This window comes from Martes martes (assembly GCF_963455335.1).
Source record: "Martes martes genome assembly, chromosome: 16".
Classification (NCBI taxonomy): Eukaryota; Metazoa; Chordata; class Mammalia; order Carnivora; family Mustelidae; genus Martes; species Martes martes.
The window spans coordinates 8,499,172-8,522,593 of record NC_137904.1 but is presented as its reverse complement, the minus strand read 5'-3'; the positions used below and the strand labels follow the sequence as shown (position 1 = coordinate 8,522,593).

The window sequence follows — 23,422 nt, the reverse complement described above, 5'->3', positions numbered from 1 at the left end:
GCTAGATTATCAGCACTCCAAATTCAGCAGGATATTAAAAGAAAAATCATCTTGCTTGAGTGAGACTTATAAAAAGTGCCTTCATGATTCAACATAAGGAAGGTAATTTTTATAATATACTACAGTAAAAAATAAAGTGAGAAAAAGTTTAAATCTCAAAGCTCAAAACTTGAAGTTCAATTGATATTTAAAAACGTAAAATTTAGTGACCATATGTATTTTTTCAATTCTTTGCAAACAAGAAATAGAAGAAAACTTTTGAATATAAAGGATAAACACTCCCCTTAGTCAAAAACAATCGAGGATGCCCTGCATCAAGGGCTAATCTATAAAATAAAATAAATTTAAATATTCTAAATAAGAAAGCAAAGGTCAGCATTTGCAGACTACAGAACCGTTTACTTACAAATTCCAAGAACATTTACTTACAAACTGTTAGAAATAACAAGCCCGGATTCCTCTCTCCGCCTCCGGCGCCCCGGCCCTACTGCTCCGCCCCCATTGCCCCGCCCTCCACTGCCCGGCCTGCGCGCGCGGAATTTTGGCGTCTGCGCGTGGGACGGAGGGAAGAAAGATGGCAGCTCCGAGCTTCCCCACACCGCCGTCTGGGCGCGTGGGCCGCGGCGCCTTCACCAACGTGTACGAGCCCGCGGAGGATACGTTCCTGCTGCTGGACGCGCTCCAGGCAGCAGCGGCCGAGCTGACGGGGTGCGAGGAGGACGAGGGTCCCGGCGGGAGAGGGCTCGAGCGTCCTGGAGAGGCGGCGGCGAGGGAGAGCCCGGGAAAGAGGGGATGCTGTCTGCCCCGAGAGGAGGCGGTGTCCGCAGACTTGGCGACCGTGGATACCAGAACGCCGTCACGGACGATCCTCCTTTAGATACCTGTAATGGGCGGGCCAGGGATCTCTCTACTTTTGCCAAGGTGTTGCTTTGGTCTCGGGAGCTCCACAGCTCCTTACTACGCCAGCGTGTATCTTTTCCACAGCCCCCGAGAGCAGTGATGTGCTAACACGTTCAAAAACCAAATATTCCGAAATATATTAATATTTTAATATAAAATATTAAAAGTTGCGTGGCATTTAATTTACTCAGTATATAAAGGCACCCTATAGTAAGGGAGGGGCACAAAAATGAAGTGAGGTTGTGAGATCATGGCGCGGAGAAGTATTTTGAAACCCACTGAACAGCGTATTCTGCCCTGAACAACAAGCCAGTTAGCCGCGTGTGGCTACCCAGCCCTTGAAACGTGGCTAGTGCGACTGCAGAGCGTAATTTTTCATTTAACTTAAAATTTTAAATAGCTACAGAGCTAGCAGCCTGTGGAATTTTCCCTAGCACTTTGTAAGTAATAAAACTGACTTGTTGAAGTGCCCCCCTCCTAAATTTTAAATGACATTAAAAGAATGAATACCTGTATTGTTATTGTTTTAATGAGAGGAATTTGAGTAATTAGATTTATTTAAAGATCAAGACTTGAAATTGGTTATCTCAAGATAAAATAGCAGTCAGGCTTCATAGATCTGTATTTCTGTATTGTGTTTCTCTCTCTTAAACCTGGTCAGATTTTTCCATATATAAAATGCCCCAACGCTTATGAAGCCAGCTTTTCATTGTAAATGATGGAACTTTGGGATTTACTGGAATGTAGAACCCTATATTTCTTTTTGTAATTTGTCTTTTAGTCTCAAGAGACCCCAGAAAGATTTACAAGCACCAGTTGCATTGCAAAGTATGCTGTGAAAGGAGCTGATTTTGTTATAAAGTCAGATTATTTCTGTTCTTGGGATTCAGTTTATGAAAGCATGATAGTTATTTTCAAATAAAAGCCTCCTGGTAAGGTTCAACAGACCTTCCCACAGAATAATAAAGTTTTGTCAGATAATGTGGGTTGATTCCAAAAGTTAGAAGCTGCTAGAGTTTATTTTTGGATAGTTGTTTGAGGCTAGTAGCCAGCAAGACCTAAATCCCATTAAACCCATTTCTGTGATGGAGAAAACTGGTGCTTTTGATGCATATGTAGACTATAGGCAGGGAAGTAAATTTAATTGAAGGATAAAATAGAGTGTAATAAAGAATTTATTCAAAAGCATTTTAAAGTTATACTAATATTGTAAGATCAGATTCTGTGAGATTTTCTCAGTTCAGTGTACAGCTGTACAAATAACGAATTTCTTTTCCTGCTCTAAATCTATTAAGAGAAAGGGGGAATTTTTTTTCTCTAGGATATACTAATGGATTTGTAAATGTTATGTACTTTTAGATGATAGAGAAAACATCATAAATAAATAGTATAATAACTAACCCTATCATTTTAGGGAAGTACTAAACTACTAAACCCTTGTGAGAAGGGGTGATGTTTTTCATATTGATATTTTCAACCCTCAACCTAATTCCATAGTTTTATGTAATGTTTTATAGTAATGAATTGGAAGCTATCTATTTTATGGACTTTAATTACACACCCCAGTGTGTAATTAAACAGTATTAAATGAGCACAAAGTGGTTTATAGTGTGTTTATAAATTTCTTTTGTATTTCCATGTATTTGCAGATGAGTGATGCTGGAGAAATACACATTAAAACTAGATTGAGCGTCATTTTCTGTGATGTATATTTTTATCCTACTATACTCATTTATTTTATTTTGCTTTTTTAGAGTGGAAATACGCCTTGAAGTAGGATCAGGGTCTGGAGTGGTGTCTGCATTCCTAGCCTCTATGATGGGTCCTCAAGCTTTGTACATGTAAGTATAAGTATATCAAATTCATCCACATCTTCCACTAAGAAATTCACTAGGGGTATGACTGCCTGAATGAAATCATTTTTGTAAATGAAATGAAAGGGTCTACCTAAGTGTAGGAAGGACTCAGATTATAAATTATTCTTCCCTAAACATTTTAACTGCATGTCCAAAACCGTTCCATCATACTACATAATTATAGAAGCAACAAAATGATTTTAGGGTATTTCTAAATTTGAAATTTTTTAGGCAAATAGTCTGATTACCAGAAAAAATTGAAAATTAAATTTTTAAGAAAATTTGAGAATATGGAAAGTTTAAAGAAGAAAATAAAAATCACTTCCAATTCTACCACACATGGTCCAAGTGTGTTTCTTTCTTTTTTTCCCCACTTCCTATGTTTTTAATATTGTATCATGACTATTTTTCAAAAATTCCTTTTAAATTTCATTTTTGTGGTGGCATAGTATTCATTAGATTCATAATTTAATTCCTTCAGATGTGTATGCATGTATGTGTAGTTTCTACTCTTGCACATTATATCAATATAACAATCTTTTTCATTAATATAACATTTATTGCTTTTTCCTTCACCATTATTAAAGCATTTTCATTTTTTTCTAAATCTGCTTTGTAAAAAAGCAGTGGAACATTTAAAATTTTTTCAGTAATAGGTTGCCTCATGGTCGTAAAATACAGTTTTCTTTCTCTTCTGTTTCTAGGTGCACTGATACCAACCCTGAAGCAGCAGCTTGCACTCTGGAGACAGCACACTGTGACAAAGTCCACATTCAGCCAGTAATTACAGACTTGGTGAGCTATTCATCCTTGTCCAATAATAGTTAATTTCCTTTTCAAATAAGTTAAGGTTAAGATGATTAGGTCAAAGAAGCTTGAGTGATAAATTAATTAACTTTTAATCCACTAAATAGTATACCCCATAATTTATGAAGTAAATTCTTTTTTTTATTATTATTTTTTAAGATTTTATTTATTTATTTGACAGACAGAGATCACAAGTAGGCAGAGAGGCAGGCAGAGAGAGAGAGAGAAGAGGAAGCAGGCTCTCTGTGGAGCAGACAGCCCGATGTGGGGCTCGATCCCAGGACCCTGGGATCATGACCTGAGCCGAAGGCAGAGGCTTTAACCCACTGAGCCACCCAGGCGCCCCTACGAAGTAAATTCTTTTTTTTTTTTTTTTTAAAGATTTTATTTATTTATTTGACAGACAGAGATCACAAGTAGGCAGAGAGGCAGGCAGAGAGAGAGGGAGAAGCAGGCTTCCCGCTGAGCAGAGAGCCCGATGTGGGGCTTGATCCCAGGACCCTGAGATCATGACCTGAGCTGAATGCAAAGGCCCAATCCACTGAGCCACCCAGGTGCCCCACGAAGTAAATTCTTAACTGATGTAATTCATCTTGTCCAAAATTCAAAGGAAATTTCTACTGTCTTGGAAGGATCAGTCATCTTTTGGTCAGAAGTGACGGAGAATCCAGTTTAAACTGGCTTAAGTAAAGTGTGTGGCTTCAGGCATAGCTGGCTCCAGGAACTCAAATGCTATAACAGGCATCTTTTTCTTAGCTCTGAACTTCTCTGTTGGCTCTATTTCTAGGTAGTCTTTTTCTTCTTGGTAAGAAGATACGTGCATGTCTATTTCGCACTTCTCAGCAAACATCTCCCTTATCCTTCCATGGAAAGAAACTCTTTCTATTTAGTTAGTCTTACAAGCCCCAGAATGAGTATTGCTTGGATCATCTTGGATCATATGCCATCTCAAAATCTCTCACTGTGGCCAAAGGGGTTTAGGCTTGAGTAATAGTCTCACCCAGGACAGCTGCATTGGGATAAGCCCTACCCGAGCTAAATGGATTGAAAATGAGAGGATAGAGAATTTACCCATTAGAGATCAAGGAGATGAAATCAAAAGAAAGAGGGGAATGAGACCTTGACAGGTAAAAAAACATGTCACAATTACAGAACCATCATTTTAACTTACACATCTATTTCCCAGTCGCAGTGTTCCTTTACTATTTTAATTGGTAAGACTTGGGTAATTTTGGATATTTGTTGTTGTTTTAAGTGCTTTTTTGTAAGCAAAAAGTCTTAACACCAGATAGGGATAAGAAATAAAAATGTTTTCCGTGCTTCTTGACGTGTATTCTTAGTGTTAAGAGTATTTAGCTTTTCTGCTTTTTTAAACTCAGAAGTGATTTTTCAGCTTAGAAGGAATTAAGCCAAAGATGTAAGAAATTCTTACCTATTAGGACTTGTTACTGCTATTAAAAACTAGATTATCCAGAAAGGTACTCATGTGATTTACATGGGTTCACTGTGAAGGTTTTGCCCTTTAAATTTTTAACTTATTTCTTTATTGTGTCCATGATTAGTGTTAAATATATGGTTTTGGTATAGTAATAAAACTTTAGATAAATAAGAAATTCAGAATATCTTTTTTTTAACAGAGGTAGAAACTGAGGTGAGGTTCATTTTTTAAAGTCATGTAGCTAATAGAGTGATAAATACAGAATTTAAGCCCAGACCATTGAGTCTAAATCTAGAAGTCTCACGGCTGTTTCAGGACATGGCTCATGGTAGTCCATGCCAGTCAGCTGTTTTGGGGGTTCGAGGTGATGGTGACTCTGAATGCTGACAAAGAAAGAAGGAAGAAGGAGGCATTAGCATAGGTATTATGATCCACTTAGAAAACTCTGTGTTTGTTTAATATTCAGAACACTAGGCATAGATTATCACAGCCTTGATCAAAATCATTGTTTTAGATAACTAAGCTTACCTGTTTACAAAGTAGTACTTTTATTTTGCTTCTTTTTTAGTTTTAGAAAAAAGACTTTTTTCAGATATGTCATATGGCTTTCCTTACATTCCTAAAGTAAACTAATAATAATAATAATAACTTTATCTTTGATTGATTCAGGGTCATTAAAATGAGCATTAGTTACTATTCTGTGCTAGCTGTGATGAGGATTACTCAGGGCTTTCTGCCTTATACTGAGTAGCTAGAGCTTGCAGTGATTTTGAGTTTTCATTTCCTCTCCTCTCTGTCTCTTTTCTCTTGCTTTACGTTGTCTTATTTTGCTGTTACCTGTTAGTGGCATTTCCACTCTCTCTTTCCATGTGCTGTTTGCTAGAATACCAAACAAGTGATTTAGTTAAACTTGTATTTAAGCTAAGAGTTCAGGGGTTCTAAATAAGAGCCTCTCGTATAAATAAAGTACATTTTGCTATTTGAATTTAAAACTTCTTGTCAGAGGCCTTTTTTGCTTACCTCCCCATTTTTAGATCTGTTCTAATGTTCTGAGACCACCCAAAAGCTGAATGTGGATGGGTGAGGAGTGTGTGTGATTAGACCTTATATCCAGTCTACGGTGACTTTCTCATTTAAATCCATTTCCTTTTTAAACTACATAATTTTCTGTATTTTAAGATCAATTTTTCCTTTATTTAAAACCCATACTGAAATGATTATTAATATATAGTAACTCAGAACCATTTTTTAAAAGATTTTATTTATTTATTTGACAGAGAGATAGAGAGCACAAGTAGGCAGAGCAGCAGGCAGAGGGAGAAGGAGAAGCAGGCTCTCTGTTGAGCAGGGAGCCCGACGTGGGGCTCATTCCCAGGACCCTGGGATCATGACCTGAGTCCAAGGCAGCTGCATAATGACTGAGCCACCCAGGCACCCCCACCTCAGAGCCATTATAAACAATTACAAAGCAAATTCTTTTTTAGTTTCCCTTCTCAGCATTTCTGGAAAATTACCTTCTGGACTTTTTTTTTTTTTTTTAACAATGTGAGAAAATTTCTTTATGTAATTGAAAATTGGTTATTTCAAATGTATTTCCTCATACTGCAGTATCACTACCGAAAGGAACAGCAGATAACTAGTCATCTTCCTACTTGCAGACAAAGGTATTCCTGAATCACTTCCCTCAAAAATGTTACTTTTCACTTTTTAAATGAGTAGAGAAAGAAGAGGTACCTCTGTAACACCTCCTCAAAGATACTATTCATGTGTTCTCTTTGAACTTTATAGTTAACAGGCCTATTTTTTTTTAAAGATTTTATTCATTTATTTGACAGACAGAGATCACAAGTAGGCAGAGAGGCAGGCAGAGAGAGGGGGGCTCGATCCCAGGACCCTGGGATCATGACCTGAGCTGAAGGCAGAGGCTTTAACCCACTGAGCCCCCCAGGCACCCCAGTTAACAGGCCTATTAAGACGACAAACAGAAATGCTTTTAGAAACCGGGATAAAATGGAAGTTGTAAGGCAGTGTTTCACACTGTGTGTAAATAGCCCAGTGATGTGCCCAGTATTGAGATGGTATGACTGAGTGTTAAATAACTTTGAATCACATGATGTAAAAGCTCTTTCCTCTCTAAACCTCCTTCAGCCATTTTGATTACATCTGGGAGGGAGTAGGTTGGCTCTAGGGAGGGAAAGAGGAGATGGCATCAGGGAGAAGTACAAAGGAGGAAGATTTTATTTCTTTAAAAATCCGAAGCAGAGCACCTGGGTGGCTCAGTCAGTAGAGCATCCAACTCTTGATCTCAGGGTGGTGAGTTCAAGGCCCATATGGGGCATGGAGCCTACTTAAAAATCCGAAGCAAATATGGCAAAATAGTTTGTGAGGAGTACAAGGGCATTTATATTATTGTTATTATTACTCTGTATATTTGAAATATTTTATAATTAAATAGAATCTTAATGGGCACATATGGTATAACAATCAAATAATAACAATCATCCACACCACAAAAACTTATCAAATAATAACATTGTTTAAGCCACAGAAACTTATGGACATACATTAGAACATGGGATAAATAAGAGTTAAAAATAAATTCTAAACTTTGCAATTTACATTAGGATTTTAAGTTAATAATTTTGCTAATGGGCTTTGAATCTCATGCAATTTTTAATGTCCTTATGCTAAAATTGTAAGGGATGCTCTGCAGTTGTTAAAGCTATATAAATAGAACTTTAATCAATGATATGAATTTCAGTCTTATTCTGGAAAGTTTTTTCTTAAGCATATAAACAGTAACAAACTTTACACTTATATTTACAAGTCTCAAAGAAATGTGTTAAGAGTCCTAAGTATGAAGAGTAAGTATTCCACTGAATTATAGTGTTTCACCAAGAACCTGATGCCCTAGATGCTAACATGGAAAAACAATGCTCCATTATTCCCTTTTCTGTTCTACTTGAGGTTTGGGTCAGAAGCCAAGAAGTACCACTATTGGAAAAGATATAAACAAGGCCTTATTTTAAAACCATTTTTAAAGGAAAAGTGTGCAACTTTCACAGAGGAGTAACACAATCTTTGGGATTACTATGTCAGAGAGAGACACAGAGAATATTTTAAGAAAGGGGTTAAGAAGAGGTGGTAGAATTTTGCTATCTGTGCTCACTGACTCCTTGAGTCTCAAGGCTATAAGATAATAAATATTAGGGAGAAAAATCCAAGAGACAGACAAAACTGGGTAGGACACTGCATCTACATATTCAACTCAAGAGATCTATAATTCACACATAATACTTCACTCTCGACTATGATACTCGGACCACATTCATCCTATTTCAGTAATAACCGTTTTACCCAGGTGATGGTAAGCAGTGATTTTTATTTAATATGACTTCTTTTTGCCAATTAAACATTTGCAACAGAGATGATCAGCTGATCTTTCAAGTAAACTTGCTGTCAGATATGCTAATATTTCCCATGTAGTGGAAGACTGCAATAAAATTATTCCAAGTTCCAAACTTCCGTACTTTTAGAACTTGGATACAGTTTTTTAAAGGTAACAGTGCTGTGGCAAACGGAACGTATTCACCTATTCCACTTCAGCCCATTATACTGAATTTTACTTAGTACTAAAATTATTAACTTATACTTCTAAAGGCTGGAAAAAATAAGCTCCCCCAAATCTCTAATTTAGTGTAACTTTGGCCAGGAAGAATAGCAAAATTTGCTTACAAAGTTGAAAGCCTCCTACAACATTTTAAAATTTTTATTTTTTCCACCAGTCTTAAGTTTCAGAAATACTTATTCCTTCCCTCTCAATAGAGGGATAACTACCACTCTGCTTCATGCACGAGATAATCTAATTCTGTTTCTCTCAACTTCATACCCTCTAGAGACTCACTCAAATGGAGTAATAAGCTCACTGACAAGACTGCAATTCAAATTTCACTAACAAACGGAAATTCTTCCACAGCAAAAGGTCAGTGCCATGAATTTAATTTTCTGAATTTCATAACCCTTGATTAATGGAGACACCTTAAATTTCAGTTTACACTCTTTTACATAGGATTTCAGAGCATGCTTCAAATAGCTTATGATAAACTATATTAATAGCTTAGCCTCATTTTTACCATTAAAATAACCTACAAATATCAGAATACTAATTAATTTTGTTGTAATAACTAATAAATAAATCTTAAAATATCTGTAGATATAAATCAACCCTCTCAATTCATTTGCCTCACTTGGACTCTTCTAGAACATAGGTCAACAAACCTAATGGGCTTTTTAGTATAACATAGTTGTACAGTGCTTTCACAAATTCCAATTCTGTAATTTAGGGTATTTCCATATTTATTTTTAAAAATATACAAAAAGATTAAACTATTAATATAAATATTTTCTCTCAAATATGTAATATCCTTATGTAAAAGAAAAGGTTTCCAAACATTTACAAAGCAATCTAAAGATAAGTAAACCTGATTTTAGGATCATTACATTAACCAAAATAATTTTCCAGAGAAGGTCCTATTTAAAAGTAATGCTCACTGGCCTCCTCCCATCAACACTTTAAGATGGCTCCAGATCCACAGTCCTTGTCTGATTTTCTTCAGGGATCACTTCCAATGGAAGGAAAAATTTTCAGAAAAAGGTCTTACGACAGAGTGGACAAGTGGATTTGTTGCTAGACGTAAACCATTTGTACTGGGAAAAAAAATGCTTTTTTAAATGTTGAAAGAACCTTTTAAAGCTGTCAGTTTAAATATGCATCCAAGGTAAGCTTAACAATGATTAAGTGGAAAAGGGAGAATACCAAAATTTTAGCTTCCCCCATTCATCTCCAAAATCAACACAACTCAGTATTACTTCCAAAGGCTACAGTACGACTCTTTCTCCCTAGGCTCCCACACCACCCAACCACTAAGACATGTCAGGAAGACCTCCTTATGAAGCGACTGTATACTGGGCAGCTTTCTTTTCACTATGATGTTTAAAACGAGTAAAGAGCTCTAAGGCCAGATGGCCCCTAGTTTTTTTAGTCTCCTTTATGGTCTAGATCTTACAGGAACATCTACTGTTTGAGAGAGCTATAATAAAACACCCACTTATTAAAGTGCTTTGATGCTACCAGTCTCCGTAAATTAATAATTATTTTTTACAGATTTTGAAAAATCATTTTAATATGCCTTTTATTAACTACAATTACGAGTTTAACATCATTTCGTTTTTTAGATATCATACATATAAATATACATAAAATATAAATAAGTTAATTTCTCTTTGGGCTTACCAAGCAGGCTGAATGGAACTTTTTCTTGCATGTTCTACAGGCTTTTTTGGGAAGAGAAACCACAAATGACTGGGAAACATATCATGCAATCTTCAACACCCTCAAAACGTTTGCCTACATTATTTTTCCGTAAAGCTAGGTCTTCCATAATACTTCCATTCTGTTAACAAAAAGGAAAAAAATAGAGTAAATATACTCTGAAGACCAAAGTTATTTTTATTCAATTTCATAAATGTTAAAGTTGAATTTTAATTAACTAATTAATTTTTTAAAAGATTTTATTTATTTGACACAGAGAGAAGGAGAGTGAGCACAAGAGAGAGAGAGAGTCCGACGACGTGGGGCTCAATCCCAGGATCCTGAGATCATGACTTGAGCTGAAGGCAGACGCTTAACCAACTGAGCCACACAGGTGCCCCTAAATTTTAATTTAGAAAGAGAGAATCTGCCTGGCTATATTCACATCTCCTAAGTTTTCTGAATGTTGGTTTTTAAAATGACCTGCTAAGTTTTAGAAACCAGATACAATTTTTCTCCACTAAAGAAAGACCTGAAAGAAAGGTTTTGCACCAATACATCAAGTTTTATAGTTTCAATGTGCAAACAACTACAGTATGTTTAAAAGTCAAAGAACTTTGAGAGTACTGGGATTTCTCTAATCACAAAAGGAGAGTTGAAATGTTAGACTAAAAGTAGCTCCAAAGATATTCATCGATCCAGTATCTTACAAAAAGATTCCCTCTCAAACAATTTCTTTAACACCATGTATAGTTCTGTGTCATCCACAATGTCAGTGGAGTAAAGTCAACTCCTCTCAAACACCAAAAAAAAAAAAAAAAAAAAAAAAGAAAGAAAGAAAGACAGAAATACAGAACTTTAAAAAGGAAAATGGCTCAGTAAGTAGGTTCAGGTCATTCAGGCATACATCTGTGTTGACCCAAGGAAATACAGTAACTCAACCTCAATCAGAAGTGATATATTTTAAGTCTTACTGCCCTTTCAAAGAGGAGGTTGGTAGGGCTATCTGGAAAGCCGAATGTACACACAGAAACTTACCTGATGGGTGAGGTAAGTGCTTAACTGCACATCCAGTTCCGCCACTGCTGAACAGCCACACCTACTCTCTTCCCACTCTCCACGGTTATTGAACCCAAGGGGTAATTGGAAGGCAGCTGTATTATAAGTTCAATAACTATGTCCTCAATGGTGTAACTAACCATCACTTCTCTAGTAGTAGCTCGAGCTTTAACCAGCAACACAGGAAAGGTAATACTTTTTGCAAATTTCTTTCCTTTCATTCAAAACACATCTTGATAGGTTGAATATTAATAGTCGGTCTTCACTCAAAGATAGAGGTAAACATGTTGGTTTACTGGACAAGAGCTATTTAATACACAGGATTATATACCTGACATTTTATGGTGATTCTTATGGAATTCGAAGTTAGTTTCAAAAGAAATCCTGCCCATAAAAAAGTATATTTTATGATATTAGGCTTGTCGCATAAGTTTTAAACAGACCAGGACAGAATGAGTTCTTAATTACTGCTTTTCTTCCATACCCAGGGTATCAAATATCATTTATATCTGGAAGTCCCCTATGTCTTTCTCTGCCACAGAATTCCCTTGAGCTCTAAAATCAACCATCAACTGTTAGATTTATAGTTTTCATACTAGCATTGCAAACAACATAAAACACAAATTATCATGCTGGACCCATGCACTCTTCTGACTGTCCTATTTCCAAGCTAAAAACCATAGCATCATCTTAAATTCTTCCTTCTACCTCCTCCCAGATATTAACTAGCTACAAGTTTGGATAAATCATCACAAAATTTTTAACATACTGATACTGCCTCACTCAGGCCCACCTTGTTATTCACAATGTCTACACTAGTGTGTCTCCCCTGCATATTTGAACCCAAGCTTCATGCCAACAGCCTATACTATATATTGCAGTCAGAGCAATTTTACCGATTGTAACACTGAGGGTGTCACTTGCCTCAAAGGAAAATTACCAGTGGCCAAATAGGACCAAATATTTTAGATAATCATTTGAGGCCTTTGCCAACATGGCCCTAATTCATCATGGAAGCAACTGATTCTCTATTTACCTTCAGGAATCCTGCTCTATATGAATGCTGGCTTATTCATCATTTCTTAGGGTAATCACAGAAATTAAACTCTCATCTCCAAGCTTTTTGCTTTTGCCATACTGTTTTCTCTATATTCAACACCTTTCTCCTCGCTGCCCCTAAAACACAACCCTGCCCACTTCAAAGTAATCATCCTCCATAAAGGTGCATCTAACCCCCTCAGTCAGATGAATCTTTCCCACGCTGATTGCAGAGCACTCTTCCTCTTAATGAGCCACTTTCCAGTTTCCAATGCAAAAAACATATCGGTATCACTCTTTCCCCTTTATTAGATTGTATATTTATTACACAGTAGGAATTTGACCCCTAAACTGTTCATTTCCCAAGTGACTGACACACAGTGTCTGAGGTTTGCTTGATTGATCATGATAGATCCACTCCAGCTTTATTATTATTTAGTCTGTCTGTGTCTTTACATTTAATGTAGGTTTATTATGGATAAGCCACAATAAATAAATATTCTTATTTATAATGAATCTATTTTGACTTTCAAGTTCAATGTCCTTTTGACACAGTTTTATTTAACTCTATATCATCTCATTATTTGTTTTCTATTTCCTAACCTGTCCTTTCCCCCCATAATTTTACTTTTTATTGGTTTATTTTATTTTTTTAATTCCATTTTATCTTCTCTTTTGGCTTATTAGATATATTGTTATTTATTGGTTGCTACAAATATTACAATCTTAATTTATCAGTTTTTTTCAAATAATATTATACCACTTCACATAAATTCAACTGAGAGCAGCACACATTTTTCTTTCATCCCATTCTTAATACTATTGCCAGGCTTTTTAGAGATTTTATGTTTAATTGAGGAATTTAGTTTTCATATTATTTTTTCTTTTGAAGCTTACTTTGATATTAATAGCACCATTCTACCTTTCTTAAACTAGTGTTTATTATATATCAATTTGCGTGCATAGTATATATTTATTTATTTATTTATTTATTCTTTTCTTTTTAACTCCTCCGCATTTGTATATTTGTTGCGGGTTTCTTTTGAAGCATAGATGTGGGTCTTATTTTTAATGACAATGTTCAGACCATTTCAATTAATGTAATTGCTGTCATGGTTGTACAAGAATCTATATCTTGTTATTTGTTTTCTGCTTGCTACGGCTGTTATTTCCTGTTCTTACCTTATTTTCTTGCCTTCTTTTGCACTTTTTTAGTGTTCCATTTTATTCCTTCATAGATTTACTTGATATATTTATGATTTTAATGGCTGTTCTAAGGATTACAGTATGTATCTTAATTTGCCACAGTGTGCCGGAAGTAATATATTTTTTAACGATTTCATTTAATTGTTTTTATGTGTGAGGAGGAGAGAGAGAGAGAAAGAGAGCGAGAGAGGGAGAGGATGAGTACAAGTAGCGGTGGGGGAGCGGGAAGAGGGAGAAGCAGACTCTCTGCTGAGCAGGGAGCCCAGTGCTGGAATGGATCCCAGGATCCTGGATTCATGACCTGAGCCAAACACAGGTGCTTACTGAGTCACCCAGGTGCCCTGTGCTAAAGTTATATTATACCATTTTATGCATATATACTGACCTTATAGCAGTTTACTTCCTTCCTCCCACCTTTTGTTATTATAAATTTTAATTTTATATATGCCATAAACTCACTGATCATGTTTGTTATGTTTACTTTAAGGTTAATCATCATTAAAAAAATGAAAAAATATTTCAGTTTACCCAAATATTGATTATGATAATACCTGTCCTCATTTTCTTTTTGTTCTTATTACTTGGTGCTTGTTGATTTCTTCAGTCTTTGTTTAAATTATCTTTTCTTAAAAATTAATTTTAGAAATATTTTTTTAAATTTTTTTTTATTTATTTGACAGAGAGAGATCACAAGTAGGCAGAGAGGTAGGCAGAGAGAGAGGGAGGAAGCAGGCTCCCTGCTGAGCAGAGAGCCCGATGCAGGACCAGGACCCTGGGATCATGACCTGAGCCGAAGGCAGAGGGTTTAACCCACTGAGCCACCCAGGTGCCCCAATTTTAGAAATATTTCACCCATTCATTATTCAAATACTTCTTCTGAGCCCTCTCTGGATATAGAAGTATCCAGACTGTGTGCATTTCTACATGTGTATGTATATGTATATCAGATCACTCAATACTGTACCACAGATAACAAAGCATCTGTTCATCTTTTAAGTTTTTTTTTTTCCTTTGTATTTAGGTTTTAGTTGTTGCTATTGTTCTATCTTCAAACTCACTGATCCTTTCTTAGAAATACTTGATTTTTTAAGACAATTTTTTGGAGAAGTTTTAAGTTCACATAGAAATTTAAAAGGAGTGAATAAAGATTTCCCATATACTCTCTGTCCCCTGACATACATTGCCTCCCTCATTACCAGTACTCTCTAATATTTGTTATAATTAAGGAAGCTACATGGATATGCCATAATCATCCAAAGCCCATAGTTTACATTGGGGTCAACGAGGGTGCACTCTTGGTATTGTCTACTCTATGGGTTTAGACAGATGTATAATGATATATAGACTTTATTATACTGTTACAAACTCCTCCATCCCTTGGCTACCACTAACTCCTGGCAGCCAGTGATATTTTTACTGTGTTCAGTTTTGCCTTTTTCAGAATGTCATATATTTGGGATCATACAGAATGTGACTTTTTCAGATTGCTTTCTTTCACTTAGCAACGTGTGTTTAAGGTTCCTCCATGTCTTCTAGTGGCAGGAGAGCTCATTTCATTTTATCAGGGAATAATATTGCACTGTCTAAATGCACCACAGTTTATTTACCCATTCTTTCACTAAAAAAAATCTTGTTTGCTTCTAAGTTTTGGCAGTTATGAATATAGCTGCTGTAAAAATCCCTGTGCAGCCTTTTGTGTGTACATAAGTGGATACATTAAATCATGTAAGAGTATGTTTAGCTTTGTAAGAAACCACCAAAATGTCTTCCCCAACTGGCTGTACCATTTTATATTTCTACCAGCCATGAATGAGTGTATTGCCTTACATCCTTGTCAGCCATTGGTGTTGTCAGTGTTCCAGATTTTGGCCATTCTAATAGGTGTGTAGTGGTAACACACTGTTATGTGATTTGCATTTCCCTGAGGACATACGATGTGAAGCATCTTTCCTATGCCAATTTGTCATTTATATGTCATCTTTAGTGAGGTTTTTGATAAGATCTTTGGCCCATCTTTAGTTGGGTTATTGTTTTTCTTATCACTGAGTTTTAAGAATTCTTTGTATATTTTGAATAATTGTTCTTTATCAGATATGTCATTTACATATGTTTTCCCAGTTTGTAGATTGTCCTCTCATTCTCTTGACATTGTCTTTCATAGAACAAAAATTTTGAATATTAATTTTAATATTAATGTAATCCAGCTTATCAATTCTTTCATGGATTTTTCCTTTGGTGTTATATCTAAATCATGACCATATGAAGTTTATCTAGATTTTCTCCTATGTTATATTTTAGAAGTTTCATATTCTTGCATTTTAGGTTTAGTTTTATGATCCATTTTAAGTTAATTATTTTGAATAGTACAAGGTCTGTTTCTAGATTTTTTTTTTCCATCTGATGGTTGTTCCACTATTACTTGTTGAAAAGACTATCTTTTCTTCATCCTATTTCCTCTGTATTTTTTCCTCAAACATCAGTTGACTATATTTACGTGAGCCTATTTATGGTCTCTCTATTCTGTTTCATTGATCTATTTCATTTGTCTATTATTTCACCAATACTGCACTGTTTTGATGAAGCTTTACAGTAAGCCTCAAAGTTAGAGAGTTTCCATCCTCTAACTTTGTTCTTTTCCTTCAATAATGTGTTGGCTTTTCTGGGTCTTTTGCCTCTCCATATAAACTTTATAATCAGTTTGTTGATATCCACAAAAGAACATGCTGGGATCTTGTCTGAGGTTCCACTGAATCTGTAGATCAAGTTGGGAAGAACTGACATCTTGACAATGGCAACATTTTATCCATGAACATGGAATATCTCTTCTTTTAATTTAGTTGTGCCTTGATTTTTTTCATCAGAGTTTTGTACATATATATAAACTGCTAATGTCAGTGGTATTACATTTTTAATTTCAAATTTCACTTGTTCATTGTTGATCTGTAAAAAACAATTGACTTTCACAAGTTAACCTGCAAGCTTACTATAAATTAGTTCCAGGAGGGTTTTTTTAATAATTTTGTTTAGATTTTCTACAGTATTTCTAAACAAATATGTCATCTGTGGAAAAGACACTTTCATATTTTTCTTTCCTTATCAGTGTAAATCTTCTTTTCTTGCTTATTGCATATACATATATATTTTCAGACATTCTTTATCAAGTCAAGGAAGTTCTCCCCTATCCCTGGTTACTAAAAATGAAAGGTTATTGGATTTTGTCACATGTTTTTTCCTAAATCTTTTGAGATAATCATGTGATTTCACTTCTCTAGGCTGTTGGTGTGATGGGTTATATTAATTCATTTTTGAGTATTGAACCTGTCTTGCATAATTGAGATAATACAACTTGGTCATGGGGTATAATTCTTTTTATACAATGCTAGATTCATAAACTAATATTTCATTGAAAATCTTTGCATCTATGTTCATTTAGGTGTTGATCTATAGTTTTCTTTTCTTATAATGTATTTATTTGGTTTTGATATTAAGGTAATAATACTGGCCCCATAGAATGAGTTATCAACTATTTCCCCTGTATCTTCTGGAAGTAATTGTAGGTAACTGGTATATATCATTCTTTAAATGTTTTGTAGAATTTTCCAGTGACCCATTTGGGTCTAGTGTTTCTCTTTTAGAAGATTGATAATTATTGACTCAATTTCTTTCATAGACATAGGCCTATTAAGATTGTCTATTTCTTCTTGTATGAGTTTTGGCAGGCCATATGATACTTTTTATAGCAAGTCACTATTTATTTTACTAATCACTATAAAAACCTTATAATTCTGTAATTTAATACTTTTATTCAGTCACTTAGATGGCTGGTTGTTCTTTAAATTTTTGTCTATCTTACTAGAATATGCCCTCTGTGAGTACAAAGGTAATCATTATTGATCTATATTACATTATCATTCACCACAAAAGAAATCAAACAAGACCTAAATATATGCAGTGATATACCATGTTCATGAATTGGAAGGCTCAGTATTGTTACGATTCCCATCTTCTCAAAATTGATGTATAGATCTAACTCAATCTCAATAAAAATATCAGCAGAATATATTTATAGATATTGACAAGCTTATTCCAATGTTTAGATTTGTATTTTTTCAAGAATAGCAATCTACCCATTTGTCGTTTTTTGGCCTTTCCTCTGCTTAAGCCTGCAGTTTCTTTCAGGCTTCAAGGGATATTAGGAACACTGAATTTAATTAACATGAGTGGTCAAGTTTACTTAACATGAGTGTCAGACTCCCATTCTGACGGTCTTTCTACATCCCAAATAAAGATAGGATTTGTAAAGCCAAACTATATTATATTTGGCTTCTCCTTTTGTATATGGTGACATAAAGGGTTTTCTTTTTGTATTTTCCAGGTATCAGCATCACTATTTTCATAATCAGTCTTCAAAGTTCAAATTTACTCCTAACTTATAGTATTTTAGAGTAGGAAGAGGATAGAAAATGGATGTGTAAGATCATCTAATTCCATCCCTCTTCCTGAATTTATAATTTTATCCTGAATTAACTGTCACAATGGCTGATCCTGCCTGGGTTTAGACCTGTCCAGTGATAGAGCTCCTAATGAGAAGTCACTCTTGTTTCAGATGGTGTCAGATATTAGAAAAAAACTCTCATGTCAAGAAATTTGTATGTCATGATCATCATGATCATCACCTTAGCCAGTTCAGTGTCTCTAGAAAGACACAGCACATCTGTAATAATAGTTCAATAATTTTGCAATACCAATCTTTCAGATATTTATCTGTGTAAACCACCCTAAATGCCCCACAATTCTAAGTGCTAAGAAGAAATATACACTTTTTTAGTACTTAACTTTTCTAGGTTTTTCTTCCTTCTCCTTCATTGTTGATGTTTGAAATCTTATAGGTTCTACCTTCAGAGAGTTCCTGATGCTCATCTATTCCCTTTTATTATCTATGCCACCATCCAAATCCAGCCAATCTCTAGGTCATTTATATACCAATTATTTTTTTTTAAAGATTTTATTTATTTAACAGACAGATCACAAGTAGGCAGAGAGGCAGGCAGAGAGAGAAGGGAGGAAGCAGGCTCCCTGCTGAGCAGAGAGCCCGACGTGGGGCTCGATCCCAGGACGCTGGGATCATGACCTGAGCCGAAGGCAGCGGCTTTAACCCACTGAGCCACCCAGGCACCCCACCAATTATTGAGTCTTGTGTCTCTTCTTCCAACTTGCTTTTCATCATTAGCATTTTCCAAAATAGGTTTTCTGTGGCCTTTGTTCATGTGTGTGTATATGTGTGCATGTGTTGATGAGTGGCTAAGTGTTTATTAATAGGGGAAGAAAGAAATGGGTAGACGTAGGATCACAAAACACAAACATTTAAGACAAACCCTTGAGTACAATGAATTAAGAACACAAGGCTCAGCCAATAAAAAGCTTTTTTCTTCAGGGACAAAATTCAAGATACGTAACATTAATATGACATGGATATTGGCCTGTTAACATGAAAGCCAGACATACACAATTAAAATAAACAGCTGAGCATTAGCCCTGCCTATTTCTGAAGTCAGTAACATGTCAGTGATAAAAGGCATACAAGCTTGTTAGGGACAATAAAACAGTTATTTGGAAACTGTCACAACACAGAAAAACAGAATAAGAGGATAGAGGGTTTATCCTTGGAGTATGATCAAAATAAGGTTTTCTGCCTGCCAGCCCCATCAATAGCAAATGGGACTTTTAAGAAGATGCTGGTTCTGACTACTATTTCTTCAGTGTGCTCTAATGTGATTTTAAGACATTGAAACAGAAATGATCTTGGAATGATCACTTTAGAGGAAATGGTGCACTGTGGTCAAATTCTTTAACCCAGGAGTATAATATCTTCTATAGAAAAATGGCTGACAGCCAGGCAGACAGGCATAGCCAGACCTATATCCATAACCACAAAGACAGTGATATCCAGAACTGTATTCAGAGCCAAATCCATAGCCATATCTAGAACCATAGCCACAGTCACAGCCACAGCCATTGCAACAGCTACACGAGTTTCTGTTGTAGTTGTAACACACGGTGTCTAGAAATTGGGGTTCAGTATTTCAGTAGTGAAGCAGGTAGAGGTTTTTGGAGTCTGAATGTCATGTCCCATCCTGAGACCTTTATATACTACCAATGTGGGTGAAACACACAACATAGACTCACTGGTTTCATTACCACAGCAATTTTCATTAAAACAAAAGAGAAAACCCTCAACATTCTAAGGACAATAATTTTTTTCAGGTGGCCATGTCCAAGATTTCCCCCTAGCTAGTCCAGAGAATTATAAGGAAACAGACATAATCTATACATTGAACATGTCTTTTTTTTTTCAAAGATTTTATTTATTTACTTGACAGACAGAGACCACAAGTTGGCAGAGTGGCAGAGAGAGAGGGGGAAGCAGGCTCCCCGCTGAGCAGAGATCCCGATGTGGGGCTCAATCCCAGGACCCTGAGATCATGACCCGAGCTGGGGGCGGAGGCTTAATCCACTGAGCCACCCAGGCGCCCCACATTGAACATGTCTTATAGGATGTAATTAAACCTAATTTAGGTTTTCATTCCAGGGAGCATTAATTCTCATGTACATCAGGTACACCTGTGTGGGCACCAGGAGTTGCAATATCAACAAGAAAGCACCTGGGCTGGTAGGGGGAAGCAAACAGCAGGGACATAAGGTGAAGCTTTCTTACGTTATAATGCAAGATGGTGGACTGGATGAAGTCCAGGTAGAATGGCCACAGTAGTGGTGGCTGAAGCAAGAGTCAGGTGAGGCAAAGAAGATCTGATTTAGTGTATCAAGTGTGTCTTTTGCGAATATCTTCTCCCAGTAATGGCTTTCCCCCCCTCATTCTCATGGTTAGAGTTAATTTTTTTTTAAGTATTTTATTTATCTTTTTTTTTTTGGGGGGGGGGGAAAGAGAGAGAGGGAGCTGTAGTGGAAGGAAGGGCATAGAGAGAGAATTGCAAGCTGACTCCAAGCTGAGTATGGAGCCTTAGGCAGAGCTCAGTCTCATGACCCTGAGATCATGAATGGAGCCGAAATCAAGAGTTGGACACTTAACCAAGTGAGCCACCCAGGCATCCCTTATATTTGATTTGAATACCACCCATTTTTTTTAATTTCAGACATTGTATTTTGAGATGTATATTTTCAATTTTTTATCTTTCATTTACCTTCACATATTCATTTTTTTAAAATATTCTTGAGCACATTTATAACACCTCTTTTAAGATCATGATGTGTGGTTTTCATTACGTCTGATTCTTTGGTTTGTTGTAAACCAAACTGATTTTGTAACTGATTTTGTTTTATAGTGACAGTTTTTTTCTGCTTCTTTGCTTGTCTAGTAATCTTTAAAAAGATACCAGAGAATGTTAATATGTTGTTTACAATGTGGATATTGTTGTCTTTCTCTAAATAGTGTGGAAGTTGGTTTTGAGCCAAGTTACTTGTACATCCCTTAAACTCTGCACAATTTGTTGGATCTAATGCAACCACTAGTGCTAGTTTGCCCAAGTACTCAGGTATCTCTCTTTTGGATCTACTTTTTAGTAAAGTCTCTTTGCTATGGCTGATGGATCTCAAGTCTTTCTCCGTTCTGCATGATCTCAGGATTAGTTAGCTAATAGACGTGTGGTGTGTTTTTTAAAAAAAATTTTTACCTTTCTTATGGAATTAAGCCATACATTTGAGTGTCTTAGCATTCAACAGAGCAGGCAGAAGAGGCCCCTATGTGAGTATCTAAACTCCTTTTTCTGTGTAGCTCTCATTTCTTTACAATGATTATTCAAAACTTACAATCACTCCTGAAATTTGATCTTTCTTCGATATTAACATCATGCTCTTCTTGGGTTCCCCTTCTTGAAATGTGGGCCTGAGAGAATTACAGGCAGAAAGCTAAAGTGATAGCAGGGTTTAAATAGTTTGTTTCCCTTTGGAAAAGCATTGTAGTTCTGAGGTCCCAGTTGGGCAATTTCCAAAAACAGTTATTTATTTCATTTGTTGTGTCCAATTTAACATGAGGGGAGTACAAGTGCAGTATTAGCTACTCTGACATCACTGAAAGTAATTGTTTCTCTTCAATGCACATTTCAAAAGAGTGAGATAAACTTATAATATTTTTTAAAAAATAACATTACGCTTTAAGTGAAAAAGCAAATTGAATAGTAATATATCCAATGGTACCATGATACCATCAAGAAAAATATGTAAAATGTGGCATTTATTGAGACAGAAATATGATATGATTGATTTCTTCAGCGGAAATGAGATGCAATTCCTAAAACAAAAATGGGAAAGTAAAAAAAAAAAAAGTTTTTCTTTAATATGTAATTTCTTATCAATATTCAGCCTGTTTTGTCTTTATATCCAGAACTCTGCATGAAGATTGGCTTTTCCAAATGTGTCTAGAGCAGAAGCAGGATTTATCATCCACTTGTCTGTAAGTCTTTGTAAGTTAAGTGAGTGCATGTCCTATAGAGGGGCATTTGTCAGATCCTCTTCATTACAACTTCTCTCAGAACAGATGTTTTGTGCCCTAGTTGACATCCAATTTCAACACTTTTGTTACATGTGGCATTCTAAAAAAAAAAAAAATTTTTTTTAAATATTCTCTAATAGAAAAAAAACAGTTAATTGATAAGTGTTAACTTATCTGTCTTCTGGGAGAAGGACATACCCATCTTGGAGCAGCATGCTAATCAACACAAAATTGTCACAGATGTTCATTTATTTATTTATTTATTTATTTTTTAATATTTTATTTATTTATTTGACAGACAGAGATCACAAGCAGGCAGAGAGGCAGGCAGAGAGAGGGGAGGAAGCAGGCTCCCTGCTGAGCAGAGAGCCCGATGTGGGGCTCGATCCCAGGACCCTGAGATCATGACCTGAGCCGAAGGCAGAGGCTTTAACCCACTGAGCCACCCAGGTGCCCGATGTTTATCTATTTAAATGAAGCCGAAAAACATGGTTCAATGTGATGACAGTAAGTCTTTGTTTCCAGAGGGATATTCCCTATGGTCTGAGACATAAAGATACTCTACACTATAGAATTGTTCTGAAAATCATGAAATATTTTGGAAATCGTATACAGTCATTTAAATGAACATTTGGAAAATATTGATGCCATCAGAAAATATTACCTAAATAATACCAAGTGGAAAGCCAGCCTAAAAATGTGTGCATATACACTATGGAGTATTATGCCTCCATCAGAAAGGATGAATACCCAACTTTTGTATCAACATGGACAGGACTGGAAGAGATTATGCTGAGTGAAATAAGTCAAACAGAGAAAGTCAAGTATCATATGGTTTCACTTATTGGTGGAGCATAACAAATAATATAGAGGACAAGGGTAGATGGAGAGGAGAAGGGAGTTGAGGGAAATTGGAAGGGGAGGTGAACCATGAGAGACTATGGACTCTGAAAAACAACCTGAGGGTTTTGAAGGGGTGGGGGGTGGGAGGTTGGGAGAGCCAGGTGATGGGTATTAAGGAGGCACATATTGCATGGAGCACTGGGTGTGGTGCAAAAACAATGAATACTGTTACGCTGAAAGAAATTTTAAAAAAATGTGTGCAATATTTTTCAAAATATCATAATTTCCAAAAAATGTTAAAAATAGAAAACTATAGGAAGGATATGCATAATAACAGCAGCATTGATTCTTATAAGGTGATGTAAATGTGTAAAGGTTTTACTTCCTTTGTGTTTAGAATTTTTCTAAAAAAAATCTAGTATTTTATTAATTTTATACTTTATCTATTTAAAACAAGT

General features: G+C 35.8%; 1 protein-coding gene across 4 annotated transcripts; it reads left to right on the top strand.

Annotated features, from left to right (window-relative positions):
• Positions 1 to 549: 549 nt before the first annotated feature.
• LOC308356434 (methyltransferase N6AMT1-like) lies at positions 550 to 22,223 on the top strand. Of its 4 annotated transcripts, XR_013968090.1 has the most exons (6): positions 550 to 708; positions 2,655 to 2,741; positions 3,461 to 3,551; positions 8,898 to 8,983; positions 10,590 to 10,706; positions 22,014 to 22,223. XR_013968090.1 is itself a non-coding variant. In XM_080825416.1 (4 exons), the coding sequence occupies exons 1-4, from the start codon at positions 575 to 577 to the stop codon at positions 22,023 to 22,025; spliced, it is 324 nt and encodes a 107-aa protein (XP_080681542.1). In that variant the 5' UTR covers positions 550 to 574; the 3' UTR covers positions 22,026 to 22,223. The 4 variants fall into 4 exon arrangements, 1 of the variants encoding a protein (XP_080681542.1); XR_013968091.1 differs by lacking the exon at positions 22,014 to 22,223 and having other exon boundaries at positions 10,590 to 11,117; XR_013968092.1 differs by lacking the exons at positions 10,590 to 10,706; positions 22,014 to 22,223 and adding an exon at positions 10,335 to 10,552.
• The last annotated feature ends 1,199 nt before the right edge of the window (positions 22,224 to 23,422 follow it).